Source organism: Theropithecus gelada, chromosome 16 (assembly GCF_003255815.1).
Source record: "Theropithecus gelada isolate Dixy chromosome 16, Tgel_1.0, whole genome shotgun sequence".
Classification (NCBI taxonomy): domain Eukaryota; kingdom Metazoa; phylum Chordata; class Mammalia; order Primates; family Cercopithecidae; genus Theropithecus; species Theropithecus gelada.
Window position 1 is genome coordinate 3,602,719 of NC_037684.1, and position 26,212 is coordinate 3,628,930.

The window sequence follows — 26,212 nt, forward strand, 5'->3', positions numbered from 1 at the left end:
TTTTTTTTTTTTTTTTTTTTTTTTTTTTTTTTTTTTTTTTTTTTTTTTTTTTAAAAAAAAAAAAAAAAAAAAAAAAAAAAAAAAAAAAAAGATAATAAAAATATAAACTTTATATCTCAACATAAGCTCCGTCGGGCTGGGCGCCATGGCTCAGGCCTATAATCCCAGCACTTTGGGAGGCTGAGGCAGGAGGATCGCTTGTGCCCATGAGTGCGAGACCAGCCTGGCTAACATGGTGAAACCCTGTCTCAAATATTAGCTTGGTGCAGAAGTAATTGTGGTTTTTGCCATTACTTTTTAAATGGCAAATAAATAAATAAAAAGAGGCTCCATCAAGTTTAAGGCACTTGTAAGTGATGATACCAGCCATTTAGTCCATCCCTAAAGAGCTGAGGGTTCTCAGAATTTAATCATTTCAATGCAGTCTTTTTTGCATTATTAACTGATGAAAAATAGGTGTCCTTTAATGATTTTTTTTAAGATTAGAAAATAAAAAATCAGAAGGAGCTAAATCAGGACTATAAGGTGGATGCCTAATGATTTCTCATTGAAACTCTCACAACATTGTTCTTGTTTTGTTAGTGGAGATGGGTGTTACTATTTTGTCCAGGTTGGCACAAACTCACAGTTCTTCTACCTTAGCCTCCTGAGTAGCTGGGACTACAGGTGTGTGCCACTGTGCCCAGCTTGCCCTTGTTTGATGAGAAGAATGAGCAAGAGCATTGTTATGGTGGAGAAGGACTCTCTGGTGAAGCTTTCCCAGACATTTTTTTTGCTAAAGCTTTAGCTAGCCTTTCTCAGAACACTCTCATAGTAAACAGATGTTATTGTTCTTTGGTCTTCCGGAAAGTTAATTAGCAAAATGCCTTGAGCATCCCCAAAACTATTGCCATGACTTTTGCTCTTGATCAGTCTGCTTTTGCTTTGACAGGACCTCTTCCACCTCTTGGTAACCAACCATTGCTTTGATTGTGCTTTGTCTTCAGGATCATACTGGTAAAGCCATGTTTCATCTCCTGTTACAATTCTTGGAAGAAATGCTTCAGGATCTTCATCCCACTTGTTTAAAATTTCCATTTGAAGCTCTGCTCTTGTCTGCATCTGGTCTGGGTGCAATGGTTTTGGCACCCACTGACTGGAAATTCTTTCAACTTTAATTTTTCAGTCAGAATTGTGTAAGCAGAGCCAATTGAGATGTCTATGTGTTGGCTATTGCTTCTGCTGTTAACTTTTAGTCCTCTTCAATAAGGTCATGAGTAAGATGATTTTTTTTCTTGCAAATTGCTGTGGATAGTCTGCGCTATGGGCTTTATCTTCAACATCATTTCATCCTTTCTTAAAATGAACTATCCATTTGTAAACTGCTGATTTCTTTGGAGCATCATCCCCATAAACACTTCATAAAACACCAGTGATTTCACCATTTTTCCCGCCAAGCTTCACCATAAATTTAATGTTTTTGCTTCAATTTTAGCAGAATTCATGTTGCTCTGATAGGGGCTCTTTTCGAACTGATGTCTTATCCTTTTTAGTTCTTCAAGCTAGATCTTGTTCAGACATAACAAGTTTCAACAAGTTTATTTTGGTGCAAAAAAAAAAAAAATTGAAATCCATGCATATTTTTTTCATAATACACATTTTCCATGAACTTTTTGAAGACCCCCTTGTAGAAAGTACATGTGACTTACTACTATTTCTGTCCTTGGGTTGGAAAGATCACCCAATACTAAAATAGAAAGACTATAGATGGTTTTTAGTCTAAAATAACAAATATGTGGTAACTGAGGAGTGGCATATGGTTTCTTTCTTTTTTTCCTCTTTTGATTTGCAGATTCAGAATGTTCTTCATGAATTCTTTCAAAATCCAGATTTCAAGCTAGGTAAGTCTGCCTATTACTCTGATATTTTTATTTTTATTTCTTTTTTGGGTGGGGGACACTGAATTCAGATGAAAAGTCAACATAAGACAGATGTAATTCAAAGCTCTTGCAGGTGCAATTAGCCTCTTCCATGCTGTCCAGATAGAGAATGTATAAAAGCAGAAATGCAATCTGTGATTCTCAGCCCTTTTAGTCTGGTGTCCATTTTATTACCAGTACTCTGCAATACTCTTTTATTATCCTATGACATTCCTAGAAAATATTCCTTACATACACAGAATTTTAAAAGAAAGATAAGATGTCATACTGTGATATAAAGGAGAAATATAAGGAAAGGCATAAGAAAATTGTATGCACTGGTTGCAGTGGCTCATGCTAAGATTTACCAGAGTTGAACATTGCCTCTGTAAATTCCTTAGTTTGAATTTCCTTGACTCTACCCACTCATATCCTACACCTTACCTATAACCCTCCTGGAGTCATTCTCTGTTTCTCAAATGTTGTTTCTTGAGTTCCCTTTCCATGTTACATAAATTTCCCTGGATAATCTCATCCAGTTCTGTTACTATATATACTAGGCTTAAGACTTCTTCAGAGGCCAGGCATAGAGGCTCATGCCTGTAATCCCATCACTGTGGGAGGCCGAGGTGGGCGGATCATTTGAGGTCAGGAGTTTGAGACCAGCCTGGCCAACATAGTGAAAGCCTGTCTCTACTAAAATACAAAAATTAGCCGGGTATGGTGGCGGGCGTCTGTAATCTCAGCTACTCGAGAGGCTGAGGCAGGAGAATCACTTGAACCCAGGAGGTGGAGGTTGCAGTGAGCCGAGATCATGCCACTGCACTGCAGCCTGGGTGACAGAGCGAGACTCCTTCTAAAAAAAAATAAAAGAAAAGAAAGAAAATTATATGCACTGTGTTTCAATATATAAATGCTTTGTTATAACTTCACTATAAAACATGATAATCAGACATTTCTACCTACTTATAATGTACCTTTAGATATAAGAAAAGTAAAATTATATACGGTTGACCATTTTATTTGTATTTGACATTTTGGAATAGGGCAAAATGAATATATATACATAGAATTCCCAGAAATGCAGACTGATACAAATGTGTTGTATTACAATTCAGATACAATTTATGTTACTCCCTATTACACAATTTCTGAAACCGCAAACAACTCTAGGTAAAGTTCCAGAATTAAACAAAGTATATACTTCCCCCTCAAATTTTCATAGAAGTTACATTTTTGGAAAATTCCACAGCAAAATTATATTCTGCATTCATATGTAAAATAGAATTGGGTTCTAGGTTCAAAATTATTATAAGCAGGTTTTTCATCTACTCGAATGTCCTGCAGGAGGGGGAAAGTCTTTATTGTGCAGAAATTACAGGAGTTCTGCCTCTGCTCCTATTCCTCATCATTGTGGCAATAAAAACTCACCCCAAAATTTCCACCATGCTGCCTGGGAGGAAGGGAGGACAGCACCACCCCTATGGAGATTCACAGATTTTGATGCTTTTGTTTTCAGAAAGATTTCCCTATGAAATTAGGTGGAAAAAAAACCAAAAAAAACCAAAAAAAACCCTCACTTGTCCCATAGAAACTAGAGTTTGGGTCCTGAGATTTACATAATTTATATCCAATAGATTTTTTTCCCAATTGATTATTTGACTACTTTTGTTACATTGACAACAATACATTGTCTGAAGTCTGTTGTCACTTTTAAAAATAAAATATGCTTCCCATCTTCCTGATCACTGATCTCCAGGCATGATTTGGGCCTTACTGACAGCCTTTTCTCCTTCTACCTGTTCTCACATTTTCCAAAAAACGTAATTCTTCAGTCAGCTCATCCTTTACTCTTGTTTCAAAAAATCATTGAAATAACTTCACTTATTTTCAAATGAGGGTACAGAAGGAGTGAGTTAAGAGAACTCAATGTGGGATCCTGATAAAATTACAGAAATTCCAGAGCATTCCAATTGACAGTGATTGTTTCTTCTCTCACCTCCTATACTACAGTATTTATTTTCTCTACTATTCATTTGGTCAATAGTCATTGAGCCCTCACTTAGTTCCAGATACTGTAATGAGTTAGAGAATGCAAAGAGGACTGACAAGACATGTTTCCTGCCCTTAAGTTGCTCAAACTCCAGTCAGAGACAGACATATATACTTAATAGCAATTGTTACTGCTAGAAACCAGTCTGGTTTGCATAATCATCTGGAGCTTGGGGGAAGGTCTGGGATGGAAATGTCAGCTTCTAATGCATAAGCTCATATGAAAATGTATATAGTCCTCCTATGGCCATAATAACTGATATCTCATAATTAGCACTTACCAAATTCAAGAGTGATTGAAAAATCTTTTCTATGCCCTTGTGCCAACCCATGATAGGCAGGAAGAATTACTATTAGAAGTAGGAGAGGAAGCCAGTGTATAGTTCTTTCATCATAAGCTTTCACACAATTTATGAATTTTTCTCTTAGTATGGTCAATAATTATTACATAAGTTGTTGTATCAAATGAAGGTTTAAAAATCTGTATTTGAACTAACTGTCACATTCTTCATTATTGATCACTCTAATTTATGAAACTCTTCTCTTGTTTTTTTGTGATATCACTCTCTTGATTTCTTTCTTCTATTTTTGATCGCCTTTTAGTGTTTTTGTTTCTTGACTCTTCTTTTGCTTGCACCTTAACTTTTGTTTTCCAGAGTTTCCTTTTAGGCTTTCTTATCACTATACACACTATACACATTCTCTGGGTTTTCTTATTCAAGTCCATGGCTGCAGCTGATGACTCCCAATCTATATACACATTGCAAACTTTCCCTGAGCCCTAGGTCCTATTTGAAAAAAAGCTACTAGGAGTGGTAAATGAAAAAGCAAGTTGCACATAAAAATGATCATATTTATAAACAGAAAGACAAAAGGTACACGTGCGCATATATATGCATTTATATACATACAGAAATGCATAGAAAGGTTGCTGGAAGGATGATAAACTGCTGACAGTGGTTACATCTGGGGCAGAGAGGAGTGAGAGTGCTGATGGGAGGTAGCCAAAAAGGAAGATATTTATGTTTTGTTGCTTATATTTTTGTATTATTTGAATTAGAACATTTTTATGCGTTATTTAATTTAAGAAACATTAAAGACAAAATAAAGTTTTTAAAAAGAAAGCTTGCAGAAGTGTTTTGTTTTAGGACCTGCTAGTGTAAACCAACATAGATGTTTTTATAGCCTTTTATACTATTGATGTGCATATTTATTTCTGCTTTATATCAATCTAGATATTAAAAATATAGACTCTTTTTTTTAAATATTTGGTTTGCTTGTTAAGCCAGGAAAAGTAAAAATTTTGTAGTATTTGGTATGTTACCCAGCTATATGTAGTTCACTTTATTGTAGTTATGGATAGACATTAGCTAATACATAATTTTATGCTCTGTTAAAGCACTATAGTATAAATATCAAATATATATTACAACCAAACTAACTAGCAAATAATCTTCATTCCATAAATAGGATCACACTGCGAAGAATTGGATATTACTGACTCAACAGAACCAAGATTGAACAAAATGGAATTTACAGAAGTAAGAAGTTACATTATTTAATATTTGAATTGAATTATTTTGCCAGTTTCAATTTTCTGTTGGTGGCTGTCACACATCATTAAATTAGTATTAAATGAACACACAAAACTTATTTTATACATTCTAAAATATGTACTTTAAAATATTTCAACTCCTCTGAAATGAGGTTACATTTTACAATTTCTTTCAATCAGTATCACGCATGATGTGAGAGTATAAAATACTACCACTGACGTCTTCTGGTAAGATCAAGAAAAACCAGCATCTTATATTCAGTGAAATCTGCTTATTCAAACAATAATGAGATCTAAAACTTACAAAAACTTTCCTATGGGCCAGGCATCATGCATGAACTTGGTGAACCCTCTCAGTAACCCTTTCCTCCGCTTTTACAGATGAAGACACCAAGATGTAGGAAGGTTAAATAACTTGCACACTGTTTCACAATTAGTAAAACCGGGGAAATTTGTATTCAGTTTTGTTTCAAAGTCTACATAATATTGCATATGAAAAAGTATGATTCTATTGTAATGGAATAAGTGAAATAAGCAATTTAATGGTACCAGAGTCCTAAGTCTTCCACAGCTTACTTGTATATTTTTTCATGTTTCTCCATTTCCCCTTGTTTTTCTCTGATGAGTTCCAGAGTCAAGGTAACTTTCTGTTTCTCTTTTCATATACCTTTGCATGACTGAAGGTGAAGATTATGCACTATATACAGTTTCAAAGTTCTATATGAGGTATCTCTGGAATTCTTTTTAAAATGACTATTGTATAGATAAGAATTTGGCAAATTCTACCTGAGTTATGTTCTAACTGTGTTTTCTTAGATTCTGTGTTTGTCTATTTGTCATCCATTACTCACAAGGCCAAACTAATGGCCAGAGTTGTTTATATCTCCCCTGTGATCCAGAACCCATACTATGAACCACCTCCTTACTAATTCTCACACACTGAGCTAATATTTCTCCTGCTCTAAGTCAACCCAGGACCAGGTACCAGACAACCAGAGATAGCCCTTGTGCCTCAGAGTCTGCCAGAATTATTCAAACCAGCCAATCCTCAACTGTTTAGCCTGTTGTGGCTTGCATTTCTGGAAACTCCAGTAAGGATTCTGGCTTAGGCTGTCCCTTTGCTCCTTTCTGTTCTGCCTCTTGACCCAAACCTGGTGCTTCCCCTGTGGTCCTGCATGGTGTGGCATGCTTCCTTCACTTGGAAGTCTTAAGTAATAAAAATCTTCTTTCAGTGGCATTAGCCTCTCCATGTCATCGTTCATTTACCTCCATGAATTAAAATTCCACAGATACAAATGAGACAAGCTACTGGAAGAAAAATACACAGAGGAACAAATGATGGTATTAAAATGGTTCATGAAAAGTCAAAGCTTTATCTCTTTAATACAGAAATAAACATAACTTACATTTCTTTGCAAGGGACTGCCTATTTGCAAGGGACGTGCCTATTTGTCTTATATTAGTTTCCCTAAAAGTGGGCAAGTTAGAACATTTTCCTATTTTTTTCATTATGAAAGTAGGCCGGATGCGGTGGCTTATGCCAATGACTAGGGAGGCTGAGGCAAGAGGATTGCTTATGACCAGGAGTTTGGGACCAACCTGGGCAACACAGTGAGACCCTCATGTCTAAAAATAATTATAAAATATATTAATCTTATAATATGTGAATTATATCTCCATAAAAGGTAATATAGGTTCATTATAGAAATTTAAAGACATAAAAGTGTAAAGAAGTAAAAAATTTTAAATCCACAATTTACCACCAATAAAAGCCACTGTTAACACTACATTTTTTTGTATAATAATAATAGCTAACACTTTTTACCCCTTTTTATGTGCCATATTGTGTACTGAGGTTATTACATGCACTTTCTTGTGTAATCGTCACAACTGAGTTATTATTATCTTCATTTTGCAAATGAGACCTAAAAAGATTGAACACTTTCCTTGAGATCACACAGCATGTAAGTGACAGAGCTGGACCAGACCCAGGTCAGCCTGACTTCAAAGCTCATCGTGGTCTTGACCCTTGTGCTTTACAGTGTCTGTTATATTCATAGTGAGACATGTAAGGTTTCAGTTTTAATTTTGTGGGTTTTCCACATAGATTTTTGGTTATGCCTAATATATTGTATATCCTACTTTTTTCACTTAATATCATCTCTTGATCATTTCTCTATGTCAATAAATATTCTTTAAAACATGTTTAAAAATTTTTTTTATTTTGAAATAATTATAGATTTACAATAAGTTGCAAAGATAGTACAGAGAGGTCCCATATACCCTTCATCCAGTTTCCCCAAAGGTTGTATTTTCCATGACTTTAGTATAATATCAAAACCAGGAAATTAATGTTGATATAATGTGTGTGTATAGTGTTATGTTACTTTAGCACATGTAGATTTCTGTTACCATCACCAAAATTAAGATACAAAACTATTTCAGTACCACAAAGGTCTACTGGGGTCTACTGGTAATGACATTTTGGCAGTTCAGGGGAAATGTAGAAACCTTACCTTCCTTTAAGTCATTTTGCACTTTGCCACTTATAACATCATTGTCTTAAATATTTCTCATATATACATCACGTCAGGCACTGTTACACTTTGCTTCAACTGTTAAACATCATTTAGAAAACTCAAGATGAGAAGAAAACTCTGTTGTATTTACCTGTGTTTTTTGCTTTTTTCATTGTTCTTCCTTCCCGATGTTTCAAGATTCCTTCTTTTATGCATTCTATTTAGAGAATTTCCTCTAGCCATTCTTTTAGAGCAGATCTACAGATGAGACAAATTCTAGTAGTTTTACATTGTCTGAGAATGTCTTTATTTTTCCTTTATTCCTGAATGATAATTTCACTGGATATAGAATTCTTGATTGAAAGTTCTTTTATTTTAGCCCTTGAAAATGTTCTATCATTTCCTTCTATCATCTCCATAGATGAAAAATCTACTTCATTCAAATTAGTTTTCCTCAATAGGTAAAGTATTATTTTTCTCTTGTGGTTTGTATTTAGTGTTCTGAACTCTGAAGACATGAATGTTAGATCTTTTATTGTAATCCCACATGTTGCTGAGACTCTGAGATTCTGTTATTTCTTTTTTCCTCTTTTTTTTTTTTTTTGTCTGTTTTTCCCTCTGTTGTTCAGACTGGGTAAATTCTACTGTTCTGTCTTCAAGTCCATTGATTCCTTTCTCTGTCTTCACGCTGATGCTAAGCCCATACCTTGAGCTTTTTATTTCAGTAGTTTTTATTGTTGTTGTTGTTGTTCTTTTTGAGACAGGGTCTTGCTCTGTTACCCAGGCTGGAGTGCAGTGGCATGATCATGGCTCACTGCAGCTTCAACCTCCCAGGCCCAAGCCATCCTCCCACTTTAGCCTCCCAAGTAGCTGGGACCACAGTCATGCACCACCATATCAGGCTAAATTTTATTTCTGTAGAAACAGGGTCTCCCTATGTTGCCCAGGCTAGTCTCAAACTCCTGAGCTCTCAAGAGATCATCTCACTTCAGCCTCCCAAAGTGCTGGGATTACAGGCGTGAGACACTGTGCCCAGCCTTGTTGTTGTTTTTTCAAGAAATGTGGTTTTGGGGAGGGGAGAAAAAGAAAAAAAAAAAAAAAGAGATATGATTCTCCCACCTCAGCCTCCTGAGTTGTATTTTTCAAAATTTTCATTTTTTCTTAATGTCTTTTATTTCTTTGCTGAGACTTTTAAGTTTTTAATTTATTTTAAGCATGTTCATAATTGCTTGTTGAATTATTTTTATAGTGACTGCTTTAAAATCCTTCTCAGATAATTCCAACAGCTGCGTCATCTCAGTGTTGGCATCTGCTGATTAAATTTTCTCATTCAAGTTGAGATTTTTCCTAATTCCTCATACAATATGTGATCTTTTATTTTGTCTTGGACATTTTGGTTATAATGCTATTGATGCAGGACTTTTTGCTCCTTAATTCAGCTAAAATCTAGGTTCTTGTCTCACAACCAGGGAAATGAGGCACGCAGACACATTGAAGGGTGAAGATGGATTTATTAGGCGAAAAGAAAGCTCTCCACAAAGAAAAAGAGGGTCCATCCAACAGGTTATCACCTCACAGACTGAATACCAGGTCACCATATGGGAGCCGAAGAGGCCTGGCTTCTCCCCTTGCATAAGGCGTGAATTCTTGGTGGCTCTGCCCCATTCTCCCGATGCACATGTGGGCCCCCAATCTGTTGCAGGCATGCCCAGGCAAGACCCTGTGCAAGGTTTCCTTAGCTCATCCTGCATCTATCACTATGAGACTTGGGATCTTACTTCCATCTTCTTTTAAAAAGCTTCCTCTGATACCATGCTGGTGGAAGAAGGGGAGGGCCACCTCTCTACTGCCAGGTGGGCATAAAGATCCAAGTTCCCCATTCAATCTCCGTTGCAATTTCAGAGGCAGGGGCAAGGTGCCTTGTTATTGCTCAGGGGAGGCGAAAGTTTTTGATTTCTCCAAACGTTAGATAACAATTTAGTTTTAGTTCCGTGTTGTGGAACCTCAGCCTGAGTTTCGTCTGGTCTGTTGGGCCTGGTTCAGGAGCTTAGTCCGAAACAACTGCCTTCTATAATTTTTATTCAATAACCCTCACCGGATACTAACTCTGTGGGCACTTTTTTTTTTTTTTTTTTTTGAGATGAAGTCTTGCTCTGTCACCCAGGCTGGAGTGCAGTGGTGCGATCTTGGCTCACTGCAACTTCCACCTCCCAGGTTCAAGTGATTCTCTTGCCTCAGCCTCCTGAGTAGCTGGGATTAGACGAGTGTGCCACCACTCCTGGCTAATTTTTTTTTTTGTATTTTTAGTAGAGACAAGGTTTCACCATGTTGGTCAGGGTGGTATTGAACTCCTGACCTCATGATCTGCCCGCCTCGGCCTCCCAAAGTGCTGGGATTACAGGCGTGAGCCACTGCGCTCGGCCTTTGTGGGCACCTTGATTTGGACTTTCCAACCTCCAGAGCTGTAAGAAAATAAATCTCTGTTGTTTAAGTCACCCAGTCTATGCTATTTTGTTATTGCAGCCTGAGCTAAGACACAGTTTCAGTGTTAGATTCCCAGAAATGGCACAAATATGTCAAAGAATAAATATTTGAGGTTTTAGTATCTGTTTGTCAAGTTGTGTTCTTGGTTATACTGATTTATTCTCCTCAGCAATGCGTGATGGCTCTCAAGGCACCGTATTGTCAACAACAGTAGGTATTATTGAGTATGAGAAATCTCTGTGGTGAGGCCAAGTCAGGATTGCATGAGTCCAGGAGTTCAAGGCGGCAATGAGGTATAATCAAGCCACTACACTCCTGCCTGGATGACAAAGCAAGACCTTATCTCAAAAAAATAAAAGAAATTTGGTGGCATTTTGTTTTTTAACTTATCTTTGCAATTTCTGATGAGATTAAAAATTATGTAATTTAAAAATTTCTTCTTATGTAAATTATGCATTCAGATCCTTTGGCCATCTAACCTGATGTTTATTTTTTCTTATGGAGTTGTAAATGTTCATTATATATTAAAGACATTATTATTTATGATCACAAATTGCATGTATTTGTAAACTACAAATATAATCCTAAGCCTTCCACTGACTGAACAGACCCCCTCTTAGCCAAGGGAACCCCAGGAAAACCTTAAAAACTGAATTCCCTGCCATGACAGGAAGGGAGGTCAGGCATGCCTCTTTCTATCTCCTCCCCTTTGGAGTTTAGGCACTGTAACTGATCATCGTTAATGTTAAAATACCAATACTAAAACTGACAAAACAGACTCTTTTTGGCAATAAGATACTAAGTTATAAGCAAGACCTAAGGCCATGCCAGGTAAGGGTTAAGTCAAGGCTGTAGGCCATCAGTCTTGCCACATAGCAGACTTATCTTAACTTAAAACATTCCTTTCTGCTGACTCCAAGTTTTAGACAGAGCCTTACTCCTTTAAACAATTGCAAATTAAATAATCTCTGAATCCACCTATAACCTGTAACCCCCTGCTTCAAGGTATCCCATCTTTTGGGGCCTAACCCATGTATACCTTCCGTGTATTGACTTAGGTCTTTGCGTGTAAATTCTGCCTCCCTAAAGTATATAAAACCAAACTGTAATCCGACTGCCTTAGGACCACTTACTCAAGGCTTCTTGGGTTTGTGTTTTCCTCAGGCTGTGGTCACTTATATTATCTCAGAATAAACTTCTTTAAATTATTGTATAGAGTTTGGATTTTCTGTTAACATATTTTTCAACTTTTCTCAATTGTTTTAAAATTTTGGTGGTTTCTAATTTACAGAAAATTTTTAAAATTTTATGCAAACAAATTTATAGATTTTTTTTGGAGTTTTTTTATTGCTCGTATGCTTAGAAGGTTCTCTCCTTCCCAAATCAGTTAAATATTCACCTAGTTTTTTCTAGCTGTTTTTACTTTTTCAAATTAACTCGAAAATTGTTTTGATAAATAATAGAAGGTGAGAATCTAACTTAATTTTTTTTTCCCTAAAATGGCTAGCAAAGCATATCACTATGTTTATTAAATAAACTTTCTCTTTATAAGGAGCTAATTTTCCAAATAAAAGTTTTTCTGCATTACTATGTTCCTTCTTTCCAATGGAAAATAAAAGTAGAACATTTTACAAAATTTGAATTACTGAGATTTTATCTTTATTTTTTTGAGACAGAGTCTCGCTCTGTCACCCAGGCTGGAGTGCATTGGCACAATTTCGGCTCACTGCAGCCTCAACCTCCTGGGCTCAGGTGATTCTCCCACATCAGCCTCTGGAGTAGGGGGGAATATAGGCGCATGCCACTTTGCCTGGCTAATTTTGTTATTTTTGTGGACATTAATCTCCCTATGTTGCCCAGGCTGGTCTCAAACTCCTGGATTCAAGTGATCCTTCCGCCTCTGCCTCCCAAAGTGCTGGGATTATAGGTGTGAGCCACTGCGCCCGACTGAATGAGAGATTTTTTAGCGCCCATGTAAATTCGATTTTTACAGAAAGAAGAGTATAGCATGAATTTTTTCAAGAATGTGTATATTTTAATACACTACCTATTGTCCTGTTGATATAAGATAAATCAAAACCAGAAGGATGGAAAACAGTCTTTTTTGTTGTTGTTTTTGCTTTTAGCAAACTCGGCTGCAAATAGCATACACAATATTAGATAAAATTTTTTCAGTCATCCCAAGATTTATTAGGGGAAGAAATGGGTAGACAAGCAGTGGATAAATTAGAAGTGGTAAGAAAACCCTAGTTCCATGTGGTTTCTTCTTACTTTGTCTGCTGTTGATGAAGCTGTCAACCCTCCATTATCTTTTCGTATTTATTGGGAAAGGCAGTTTAATCTGCCAGACTGAAATGAAAAGATAAATCATGGTATGACTTCTTATTCTTGTTCAATTGGGAATAAATTTATTCCAGAGTCTTATTTTACTCATAAACTGCCCAAGTAACATCATTGGAATAAATTTTTTAAAATTATGCAAACTGCTATTAAGAGAATATTGTAAAAATGAACCCCTCGTTCTTCCCAATTTATAGAGACAGAGGTCTTCTCTGACCATGTCAGGTTAAAATGTAACTTTTCCTATCCTTCTGCGTGGTTGGAGACTTCTAAACAGAAAGTCCAAACAATCATATTTCCATAATTCCAAGATGAATGGTTTGCCTGCTGCATCTCTGAAATCAAGGTGCATCATTTAGCCCAGAGTGGTGACTCACACCTGTAATCCCACCGTTTTGAAAGGCCAAGGCAGGAGGATTGCTTGAGCCTAGGAGTTCAAGACCAGCCTGGGCAACATAGTGGGACCCTGTCTGTACAAAAAATTAAAAACTTAGCCAGGCATGGTGGCTCACACCTGTAGTCCCAGCTACTCAGGAGGCTGAGGCCTAGGAGGATCGCTTGAGCCTGGGAAGTCAGGCTGCAGTGAACCATGATTGCACCACTGCACTCTGGGCAACAGAGTGAGACCCTGTCTCAAAACAAAAAAACCCCAAAACCTGTGTCATTTGATAAAATAGTATGTTTTCCTCTCTTCCCCAATCCCCAAAATCTATTAAGTCAACAGCCCATCTAATGATTGATGGGTTTTGCTAATCAAAAAACTAAAAGCTGTACTGTATGCATTTTATAAGCTAAACATCTAATACAAAAGGACGAAAAAAGATGAAAATAAGAAAATTGTTAAAGGAATAGCAGACACATGAAATAAACAAGTAAACAAAACAGCAGATTTCAAGGTTAAAAATCATTTAATGAGATCAAGACTATTTTTTATATTTGTAAATGTGAAAATTTTATATTTTAAGGCCAGGTGCGGTGGTTCATGCCTGTAATCCTAGCAATTTGAGACTCCGAGACAGGTAGACCTCTTGAGGTTAAGAGTTTGAGACCAGTCTGGCCAACATGGTGAACCCTGTCTCTACCAAAAATACAAAGATTAGCTGGGCATAGTGGCATGTGCCTGTAGTCCCAGCTACTCGGGAGGCTGAGGCAGGAGGATCGCTTGAACCCAGGAGGCAGAGGTTGCAGCGAGCCGAGATCATGCCACTGCACTCCAGCCTGGGTGACAGAGCAAGAATCCATCTCAAAAAAAAAATTTTTTTTTATTTTAAAATTTAAAATTAATGAAGTTAACAGGACTCTCTTAAGCTTTATAAGTTTATAGCACATTGTAATAGAATATATAAAAATATATTAGAAATAAAAGGTGAACAAAAAATGCACAATAATTGTGTAGATTTTTAAACTTTTTTTGGTAGCAGCTTTATTCAGATATAATTTACAAAGTGCATTTATTTCCTATGGCTGCTGTAGCAAATTACCACAAACTTGGTTGCTGAAAACATCAGACATTTATTTTCTCACAGCTCTGGAGACCAGAAGTCCAAGATCAGTATCAGGCCAAAATGAAGGTGTTGACAGTGCTGCACTGCTCTCAGGAGGGTCTGTGGAAGAATTTGTTCCTTGGCTCTTCCAGCTTCTGGTGGCTGTTGGCATTCCTTTACTTGTGGCTGCATCACCAGTCTCTGTCTTTGTGGTCACATTGCCTTTTCTTCTCCTGTCTGAGAAATCACCCTCTTAAAAGGATATAGGTGATTGCATTTTAGGGTCTACCTAGATAATTTAGGATAATCTCCCCATCTCAAAATCCTTAATCACATCTGCAAAAACTCTTTTCCTGTATAAGGTAGCATTTACAGATCCAGGAATTAGGACCTTACATCTTTGAGAGCCATTATCCAACCTACTATACCTACCTTATACCCATTTAAAGTGTACAGTTGAATGTTAGTATGTTTGCAGAGGAGTACAGCCATTAAAACAATCAATTTTAGAACATTTTCACCCCCAAAAGAAACTCTATACCCCTTAGCAGTCACTCCCCATTTCCTTCTAAACCTCCAGCGCTAGGCAGCCACAAACCTACTTTCTGTCTCCATAGCCTTGTCTATTCTGGACATTTCATATATATGGAATATATAATATGTGGTCTTTTGTTTTTGGCTTCTTGTACTTGTCATAATGTTTTCAAGGTTACTTCATGTTGTAGCATGTATCAGTACTTCTTTTTATTGCCAAATAATATTCCTTTTTATGAACATACCACCTTTTATTTATCCACTCATCAGTTGGTGGACATTTGGGTTGTTTTCACTTTTTGGCTACTGTAAATAATACTACTGTGAACATTTGTGCCTAAGTTTTTACATGAATATGTGTTTTCTGTTCTCTTGAGAGTGGAATTGCTGGGTCATGTGATAAACTTTATGTTTAACCTTTTGAGGAACTGCCAGACTGTTTTCTACAGCGGTTGCACATTTTACATTCCCACCAGCAGTTTACAAGGGTTGCAATTGTTTCACATCTTTGCCAACACTTACTCTCTGTTTAGGTTTGTTTTGATTTTTATTATAGCCATCTTGGTGGGCATGAAGCGGTAGCACACTGTGCTTCTGAAATGCATTTCCCTGACAGCTAAAAATGATGCTGAGCACCTTTTTGTGTTCTTATTGGTCATTTCTTTTCTCTTTTTTTTTTTTTTTTTTTGGTGACAGAGTCTCACTCTGTTGCCCAGGATGGAGTACAGTTGTGCAATCAGCTCACGGCAACCTCTGCCTCGCAGGTTCAAGCAATTCTCCTGCCTCAGCTTTCTGAGTAGCTGGGATTATAGGCACCTGCCACCACGCCCGGCTAATTTTTGTGTTTTTAGTAGAGACAGGGTTTTACCATGCTGGCCAGGCTGGTCTCGAATTCCCAACTTATTGGTCATTTCTGTATCTGCTTTGGAAAAAAATGTTTATTCAGATCCCATTTTAAAATTGGGTTGTCTTTTTATTATTGGATCATACGTGTTCTTTATATATTCAATCCTTTGTCAAATATATGATTTATAAATATTTTTTCCCATTCTGTGGGTTCCTTTTTAACTTTCTTGATGGTGTTATCTGAAGCACAAAAGTTTTAAATTTTTATGAAGCCAAATTTGTCTATTTTTTTCTTTTGTTGATTTTGTTTTTGATGTCATATCAAAAAACCATTGCCTAATTCAAAGTCATATATTCCTATGTTTTCTTCTGAGAGTTGTATAGTTTTACCTTTTATGTTTATGTCTATTTAAGTCTTTGATCCACTTTGAGTTAATTTTCGTCTATGGTGTGAGGTAGTAAAACTTTTAACAAGTCTTTGATAAATTGAAGAGGTAAGAAACAAATAAGAATATAAATAACCTATTAATATCAATAACTCATTATATAAGTATATATTGAACTTTAATCCTTACAGTGACCCTCTTCCAGTTTTCTTAAAATTTTGGTCAAAATCCATCAAAAATAGGCCACCAAGAATGCCTTATAAGTTCCAAAAGGTAGAAATATGGCATGTTATATTATTTTATTATGATGTAATACAGTTGGAAAACAATAAACTTAAAAATTAAGTCCAACCATTTGAAAATATTTAAAAAACTCTCCTTAATAACTTTTGAATCAAAATCTTATATCTAATTTTATGGAATGCTACTAAATGTGTATTCAGTTGAGAAAGTATAGTCTTAAAACTTTTAAATGAGATATGATGAGGAATTTTTGAAACACAGATAAATACAAAAAAATAGAATAATGGCCAGGCACAGTGGCTCATACCTATAATACCAGCACTTTGGGAGGCCTAGGTGGGAGGATCTCTTGAACCCCAGGAGTTTGAGACCAGCCTGGAAAACATAGGAAGACCTGTCTCTACAAAAAATTTAAAAATTAGCCTGGCACAATGGCACGCACCTTTAGTCCCAGCTACTCAGGAGGTTGAGGCGGGAGTATCGCTTGTGCCCGGGAGGTTGCAGCCATAGTGAGCTGTGATCACCCCACTGCACTCCAGCCTGGGTGACAGAGTGAGAACTTGTCTCAAAAAAAGAAAAAAATAATAACTTACCAAAAAACCAACCAAACAAAAAACACACACAAAAAAGAATAACGATATGCACTCAGAATTAAATCTTGTTACCTTGGCATATTTTTCTAAGGAAAATTATTCAATTTTGTAAAAATTATACAGGACCATTAAAAATAATCCAAACAACACATAGAAGTACAAAGACAAGAATTTTTAAATCATCGTAAATTTCTTAGGTAAACATCAAAACAGGTTTATATGCTATGCCACTACAGATAGATGGGTACATAGCAAGTAGATAACCATAAGTAGTTACAAGCATTTGATTACTTAGAAATAAAAATATAATTGTACTTGACTCCAACAGAGGAAAAAGACACTAAAGTGAAAATAAGGGAATTGCTGAAATTAAACATACCTTCACAAAATTTATTCTAAAGACATTCTAAGAAATAACTATACATACTTGTATATCTCTGTCTCTATAGAGATATATATCACAAGAGTGCAGTCATTTTTTAAAACCACATATTTTAATTTTGGAAATAACAATTGATATCCTACTATAAAAGATGAGGGTATTTAATATTTTCTCGTATCTTTCTATCTTTTTGTCTATTTCCCAGTTTTAGTTATTTTATAATTTTTATTTTATCCAGATTTACACTGTTCACCTTCTTTTCTGTAATTACAATTGCCATAGTCGATTCATTTAAATTCAATATTTAAATAGATCCAAGCCTCATTTCCTATCCTTTTACAATGGGTTTTGCTATTCCCAAATTATTTATTTTGATTCATCTCTTACTTGGCTGAATTTATTGTAGTTTTTTAAAGAAGATCACATGGGTGCTATATTTTCTGAGTTCATATATGTTGAGAATGTCTGCCTGCATAATGCCTTTATACCTAAACCATACCTTGGATGGTATACTGTAATTGGGTCACTTTTCTTTTTCACCTAAAACAACATAAACTTTGCTTAATTGCTTCCTGGTATTGAATGCTGTGGAGAAGTCTGATGTCAGTGTTTTTTTTTTTTTCTTCATTCATTTTAATTAGTTCAAAAAATATTTTATTGATTGCCAAGCATTGTTCTATGTTCTGTTATTACAACACTGGAAAAAAAGAAAACAGAAAACAGAAAAGTCAGTGTCTTCCTGTTGCTTACCTTGTAGATGACTTTGTTGTTAGCTGGGATACCTTGAAGTTCATCCTCAAAGTCAAAAAGTTTAAGTAGAATAGTCTTGGTATAGAGCATTTTGTTTTAAAAATGTATTGAATATGGTGTGATCTTTTATTTTTTATTTTTTATTTCAGGAACATTTTCTCATGTCTTTGAATACATCTTCTATTCTATTTTTGGACTGCCTACATTAGGGAAACCAAATATCCTTATGTAGGATAAGATTTGTTCTTTGTAATTTTATTAATTTTCTTGTCTTTTCACCTGAATTCACTGTGATAATCTAAACCTTTCTCTCTGTCAATAATTCCATTTTATGACGCTTGTGCTTTTAAATTTTGATGCTCAGTTTGGTAGCTTACACCTAAACTCTACCCTTTTATCTCATTCTGCTGTTTCATCAGCCTATCTTTGAGTTCTTGTCATATTGAATCTGTGTTCCTCTTAAGTTGTTCTATAGCTTAAAGCAATGGTGAGGAACTTCTTTTTTTTTTTTTTTTTTTTGGTAGATATTTTTTGCTAGATTGAGTATATCTATTTGCTTTTATTCTCCCTGTGTTATTTGCACAGTTGCCACAATCCTATGTTACTTCTTTTCGTAGTCCTTGTGCTTGCATGGTCCTGCCCTAATTTCTATTTATTCTGATATGGTGTGGATGCTTTCTTGACTTTCTTCCTAGCCTGACTCCAGTGTGTTTAGAGGCTTGACATTTTCTTTTCTGGTGACTCTTCTGATTCCTGGTGTTAGAATAAGAGAGGAGAAGAGGAAAGTGCCTCTGGAACAAATGCAGTCTTTGTAAGAATGCCTAGGTTTTGTGCTCTCTTTTATTCCATCCATTTATTCATTTATTTATTTAATAAATATCTGTTTGTCTTGGTTTATAATGAGCATTCTGATAAATACCAAGTTTAAGAGTTTCCCTCTATGCTGAATTTAATTGGGTGTTTTTAAAACAAAAATTGATTTTGAGTAATATCAAAAGGCTTATTTTATATATTGAGTAATCATACGATTATATTGATTTACTCTATTAATATAATGAATTATATCAATAAATTCCCAAATATTGAACCATCCCTCTGTTGTTTTTTTTGTTTTTGTTTTTGTTTTGAGATGGAGTTTCACTCTTGTCACTCAGGCTGGAATGCAGTGGTGCGATCTCAGCTCACTGCAACCTCCGCCTTCCTAGTTCAAGTGATTCTCCAGCCTCAGCATCCCGAGTAGCTGGGATTACAAGCGCCTGCCACCACACCTGGCTAATTTTTGTATTTTTAGTAGGATGGGGTTTTGGCATGTTGGCCAGGCCGGTCTCGAACTCCTGACCTCAGGTGATCCACATGCCTCAGCCTCCCAAAGTGCTAGGATTACAGGCGTGAGCCACCGCGCCCAGCCCACCCTCTGTTTCTAGAATAAGCCTCACTCATGCATATTTTGGAAGAATTCCTAAAATCAGTCTTTTAATTCTCAGTTGTAGCTTTTGTTCTTCATCTATTGTTCAGCACCTCTACTTAGTTTACTAATTTATTTTTATCAATATTTTTAATTGACTAATTATAATATATTTGTACAATGTGATGTTTATATATATAAAATGTAGAATGATTAAATCAAGCTAATTAACATATTCATCATCTCACATAATTTTTCAAGATTCCACATATGTGAGATCATGTGGTATTTGTCTTTCTGTACTTGGCTTATTTCACTTAGTATAATGTCTTTCATGTTTATCCATGTTGTCACAAATGACAGCATTTCCTTCTTTTTTAAGGCCAAATTATATTCCATTGTGTATATACACCACATTTAATCTACTCATTGTTAACGACTACTTAGGTGGTTCCATATATTGGCTATTGTGAATAATGCTGCAAAGAATATTAGAGTACAGATTTCTTTTTGGCATATTCTCTATTTAGTTAAAAATTGTGTTGTAGTTGTTATTTCTAAGACTATTCTCCTTCTTTTGGCTTAGTTTAAGTTGGATTTTACCTATGCACTATTCTTTTGTTTTTGTTTTTGTTTTTTGTTTTTTTTGAGACAGAGTCTCACTCTGTTGCCCAGGCTGGAATGCAATGGCGCGATATCGGCTCACTGCAACCTCTGCCTCCCAGGTTTAAGCAATTCTCCTGCCTCAGCCTCCCGAGTAGCTGGGATTACAGGCATGTGCCACCATGCACAGCTACTTTTTGTATTTTTAGTGGAGGCGAGGTTTTGCCGTATTGGCCAGGCTGGTCTCAAAGTCCTGACCTCAGGTGACCCACTTGCCTCGGCCTCCCTAAGTGCTGGGATTACAGGCGTGAGTCACTGCACCAGGCCCACCTATGCACTACTCTTGAAGTCTGTAATATGTAGTCTTGTTTATAAATATACTCTGAGACCATATGAAGAGACACCCCAAGATCATATGAATTCGTCTTTCATGTGATGGCAGTTGACTCTCATCCTCCACAGCAGGCTCAAGCCTGACCTTCCAATAATGTGACTCTGAACCAATGCAATTAAATTTTTTGTACCTCATTGTGGTCACTTTTTAATGTGTATACCAGCTATTGGGGTTGCAGAGGTAAGTGAGGAGATAAACAGGCAAATAATTACAAATTATTGTAATGAAATTTATACTAGAAGATATCAGCATGTCAGAGGAGGAAATTAACAGAGTAGATGAGCCAGGATGTCTCAGATAATACATATAGCTGGGTCTTAATATATATATAGCTGGACAGATGTAGGAAAGGCAGAAAGGCTTTGCAGGAAGGAAGTGAAACAACATGTAAAAAGACATAAAGGTCTGAAAGAGTATGGTTTGTCTACATGGTAGGAAATAATTTTTTTTTAACTAGGATGTGAGGAATATGACCAGGGAAGGATGAGAAATAAGAGAGGAAAGTTAGGTTGGAACTCAATCACAAGGGTATTATATAGAATGCTAATGAGTTTATATAAGTATTATTAGGTATACATCACCCTTACCCCATTTTCTCCTTTGTGTGTGTCATTTTTTATATATATAATATATAAATGTAAATTTGTATATAAATATTTAATAAATATATATTTTCTATGTAAATATATTATATAAATATATTTTTATATTTATATAAAATATAAGTATATATTTGTGTTGTTATATATTTGTTAAATATTTATAGATAAATATAATATATGTAACATATGTATATAAAACAACACACAATGGAGAAAATGGGGTGATATACATTATTTGTTATATATATATAAACAAATATAATTTTGTTTTAATGGATGGCTTGAGCTATTAATATTAGTTTTCCTGGCATTTCCCATCTTCTCTTCTTGAAATGCAAAAAGCACACAGTCAGACACTTTCATTATAAAGAAGAGCTGTTACCTGAACAGAAACAAGAAAGTATTTCTTACATAGAAATATTTATTGAAAGTTTTTAATTATCTCATCAACAAATCATTGGGCCATTCCCATTTGACGAGTAAGTAGTGTTTGGAGCACTTGCTTTCAAAGAGATTGCTTTAAAGCTATCTTATCAATACTCGTTTAACGAAACTGGAAGATAACGTAATAATAAATGGTGGGCTTAAAGCGGCGATGTTACACACAGGTGCCGCCTAGTGGAGACACTATGTCATACAATTGCCCCTCAGATCATTTGTAAAGAGCAATGTAATTAGTACTCAGGAAGGAGTATGTTTGGAGAAAACTGAATCATTGAGTAATAATTAATAGAGAGAAAAAGAGAAATGGTGAGAATGAATGTCACAGATGACTTCATATTCCTATCATTTTCCTAGCATATCTGTTTTCTGATGGATAAATGAACAGGTGATAATCTCTTTGTTGACTGTGACCCTCTCTCACTTTTCATCTGTTTTATCATAGTAAATGAAGACCCAAAGTAACTACTTTAGAATGTTTACTTCTGGTCTCTTAGTTATTAAGTATATACCAAATATTTACTCAATACAGTAATGCATTGTTGTATGGGAGTGCGTCTGTAGGTATATGCAGGAATTTATTTCCCTGTATGAGAGTTGGAGACACATGTGTGCACAGACACACTGGATGGGACTAGGGTAGGATCAGAGAAGGAGAGGATCAAAATATTAGTAAATTAAGGACACATGCAGGCACACATGTGCACACACATACACACACACACACAATTACAAAGCAATAAACAAACAGCAATGAACAGATGCAAACATTATAAACTAGTATATTCATTGCTGCTGAGGGATGCATAGCAGAAGAAAAGTGAGACTTCAGCAGGGCAGGTTTCGTGTAAGAAACTCATCTGGTGGTCATGAGTTTTAATTTTCTTCCACCTTCCTCTTTGTTTCCTTACTTCAGAAAGAACCTTAAGAACAATGTTTTCAACATTGATATACTGACAGAAACAATTTAAAAGGTAGAATATATTGGGGTTTTTTTGTTGTTTTGTTTTATAAGTCAAGTGTTTAGAAATATGTTTTAGGACTATATCAGGTTTGTTTTAAATTATAAGAACAATTTGATCCCCAAAAGACAACTCATTCCAGGAGACAAAACTTAACAATTAGTATCACTTTTAACACTGTTGCTGAGTTCCCTATACAAGTTTGAAAAGACATAGAAGTGTTAGCCCTTAGATTTCAGTGGCCTTGCATTAGAAAAACAAACTATATTGTCTTGTGTTCAGGTCAAGAGTATGCAGATGTTGTTAGGTGGATCCTTTCTGAAATTCCCATCATTTAATCTGATAGAGGATCTACTGTTTCATTTCATTATCTAGTTGGTTAATTTGTTTACCTACAAAAGAAAACCACTGTAAAAGTATATTTGTTTTATTCAAACATCATTAATGTAGTTATTAAAAATTTAATTAACTTTTTAGGTAGGAGAGTTCTCTTTTATTTCCTGGACTTCTTTAGTTGTACATGTTCCTCTGATTTTGTTATTCTAACAAGGTCTATACAGAATTCTCTTGGTTTCAACTTCCCATCCTTGATGATAAGAATATTGCTTTCCTTCTAGTCTAGAGAGGGCATCTTTCTTTTGTGTTTTAATTTTTTTGTAGAAATGAGGTCTTGCTATGTTGCCCAGGCTGGTCTCAAATTCCTGGCCTCAAGTGATCCTCCTACTTCAGTCTCCCAGAGTGCTAGGATTTCAGATGTGAACCACTGTGCCCAGCAGGAGGCATCTTTCACAAGAAAATTTCATCTTCTGCTTTTAAAAAACACAAGGAGGTCAGAATGATTTTCTTGCACCTTCTTTTTTTTTTTTTTTTTTTTTTTTGAGACGGAGTCTCGCTCTGTCGCTCAGGCTGGAGTGCAGTGGCCGGATCTCAGCTCACTGCAAACTCCACCTCCCAGGTTCACGCCATTCTCCTGCCTCAGCCTCCTGAGTAGCTGGGACTACAGGTGCCCACCACCATGCTTGGCTAATTTTTGTATTTTTAGTAGAGACGGGGTTTCACCGTGTTAGCCAGGATGGTCTCGATCTCCTGACCTCGTGATTCACCCGCCTCAGCCTCCCAAAGTGCTGGGATTACAGGCGTGGTGGTCTTTTATTTATTTATTTTTTTTAAGCACCTTTAGCTCAGAATAATTCTTATGGCAAAGTAGCATATTTGGGGGTGGCATATTCTGAACTTCTTCTCATGTATACCATAGAATATGAACTCTCTATATACTTTATTATGTGTGATTGTCCCAATGGAATGATGATAGAAAGATGCTGCAGACACAGCTAAAGGCTGTAATGTTTCTTTTATGGCAAAAGATACAGATATAGACAGTTTGTTATATAAAGCAGGATACAACACAGCATGCGTCCAAACAGAAGTCTCCCAAAGCTCCCCACAGGGATTACACCATCAGCATGGATTGAGGTATAGAGTGTCAAGCCATCCTGGCTTGCCTGGGACTGAGGAGTTTTCTGCAACAGGAAACTTTCTGTGTTAAAACCAGGTTTTTGGTTCCAGGCAAAGTGAAGCACTTGGTCACTCGATTTGAGGAGTTTACTTGGCTATACTTACATCCTATCCGGACCTTACTTCCCACCTGATTATTGTGGAGACTCTAGCCCCACATCTATCTACTTACCAGGGGCAAGTGAAAACACCCAATACATTCCTGTTTATTATGAGACTGTATAAAGTGAAGGTCAGTTTCCCAGGTGCATTCTTCAATAGGCCTGGGCCTCAAGCAGTCTGAGGTCCACTCCCAAATCACATAATGGGTTTAAGAATAATGATGTGCAAAACTACAAATACTAGAAAGTATGGGATTCAGATACTGACTTTTGATTCTGCTACACCGAGGAACTGTTGTATCCCTTAGCCAGGAGGAATAAGGGCCATGCCTCCGCCTGGATTCTCTTTTTTGGGACTCATTCTGTTCTTGCTCAGTGGTGGTCCACTCTGAGATGGTCACTTCCTTATGGGATTGTTTAATATCAGTCATACAATCTGAGGCCTTCAAACTGATGTGGCTCCAAGTTTAAATTTTAAAGAGAAAGGCTTCGTCAACTGTACCCAAAGATTCTGTCTTTCCTTTAATATACTCTACTAAATCCAGGCTGTACATTTTTCTTACAATGATATTTATCTGAATGACTTTCTATTCTGTCTCTAGTTCATCTGTATCTTGTATTTTTTGCTTGTTTTACTCATTTTGTTTTTTATGTGCTTTGAGATGTAGCATGGAAAGACAGAAAAAATAATCACAGCTTTTGGCAAGGTTGAGGCAGCAGTATGCTGTGACAATATATGAGAAAACCTTGGGGAGAAATGAGAGAATTCTAAGCCGGGAAAATAGGCGAACTACCCTCCAACTGGATGTGTCTCTTCCTAGGCAGTCTTCAACTGTTGAAACAGATCAAGGACCTGCCTGATCAGCAAATCCTTTTTGGCTGTATTAGTTTGCTAGTGCTGCTATACCAAAGTACCACAGATTGGGAGGTTTAAACAACCGAAATTTAATTCCTCACAATTGTGGAAGTTAGAAGGCTGAGAAAAGGTGTTGGCAGGGTTGGTTTCTTCTGAGGGCCTCTCTCATTGGCTTATAAATGGCTGATTTTTCCCTTTGTCTTCATAGTCTGTACACTCTGTACATGTCTAAGTCCAAATTTCCTCTTCTTTAAGAACACTAGTCAGATTAGAGCCCATCCTATTGACCTCATTTTAATTTAATTACCTCTTTAAAGACCCTATCTCCAAATACAGTTACATTTTGAGGTACTGAGGGTTAGGCTGTCAACATATTAATTTTAGGAGGTAAAACTTAGCCCATAACATTCACCATCAGAGGCACATTTTAAATCTGTCATTTTTATTATTACTAGACAATAAATGTGGCCTTTGTTCATTTGTTAAGCAGACTTTTGAAAAATCAGAAGAGTTAAAAGTATGTTACAGATTTGTTAAGTGCAGATGCTCTTTGACTTATGGTGGGATTACATCCTGGTAAATTCATTGTATGTTGAAAATATCTAAGTAAAAAATGCATTTAATTCATCTAACCTACTGAACATCACAGTTTAGCCTACACCATCTTAAATGTGCTCAGAACACTTATATTAGCCTACAGTCGCAAAATCATCTAACACAAAGCTTATTTTATAATAAGGTGTTGAGTAGCTCATGTAATTTATTAAATATTATACTGAATGTGAAAAACAGAATTGTTGTATGGGTACTCAAAGTACAGTTTCTACTGAATGCATATCACTTTTGTGTCATCATAAAGTGGAAAAATTGTTAAATCGAACTATCATAAGTCAGGGACTGTCTGTATGTAATTAGCCCTAATCGTTTTTTTTTTTTTTTCTAAAGGTTCCTCCCTAAAACTGGAAAGTTAATTCTCTGCCCACAGGCTGTATGAACACACCATTTCTTCAGTGATAACAAATATAACCTGAGTACTTCAATATGCTGTACTCCTTGTTTGCACTCCTCATATACTACCAGCGCTTACAAATACTGTTTGGAAGTTAATACCTAAGATAGATAGTTTCCAAACATAGTTTTCTTCCTATTGCTCTTATATCACCCACTTCATCAACTCTTCAGTATGTCTACAATTAAATAAGTAGGAATCCCATTGGCCCAGAGCTATAGAATCTTACAATAGCTATTAAATGTGATATTTACCACA

General features: G+C 36.0%; 1 protein-coding gene across 1 annotated transcript in view; it reads left to right on the forward strand.

Moving 5' to 3' along the window:
* EFCAB5 (EF-hand calcium binding domain 5) overlaps positions 1-26,212 on the forward strand; it is a 181,928-nt gene that overhangs the window by 62,510 nt on the left and 93,206 nt on the right. Inside the window, exons 6-7 of the mRNA XM_025363693.1 lie at positions 1,832-1,880; positions 5,421-5,491. Coding sequence (XP_025219478.1) covers positions 1,832-1,880; positions 5,421-5,491 — 120 coding nt within the window. The remainder of the gene's footprint in view (positions 1-1,831; positions 1,881-5,420; positions 5,492-26,212) is intronic.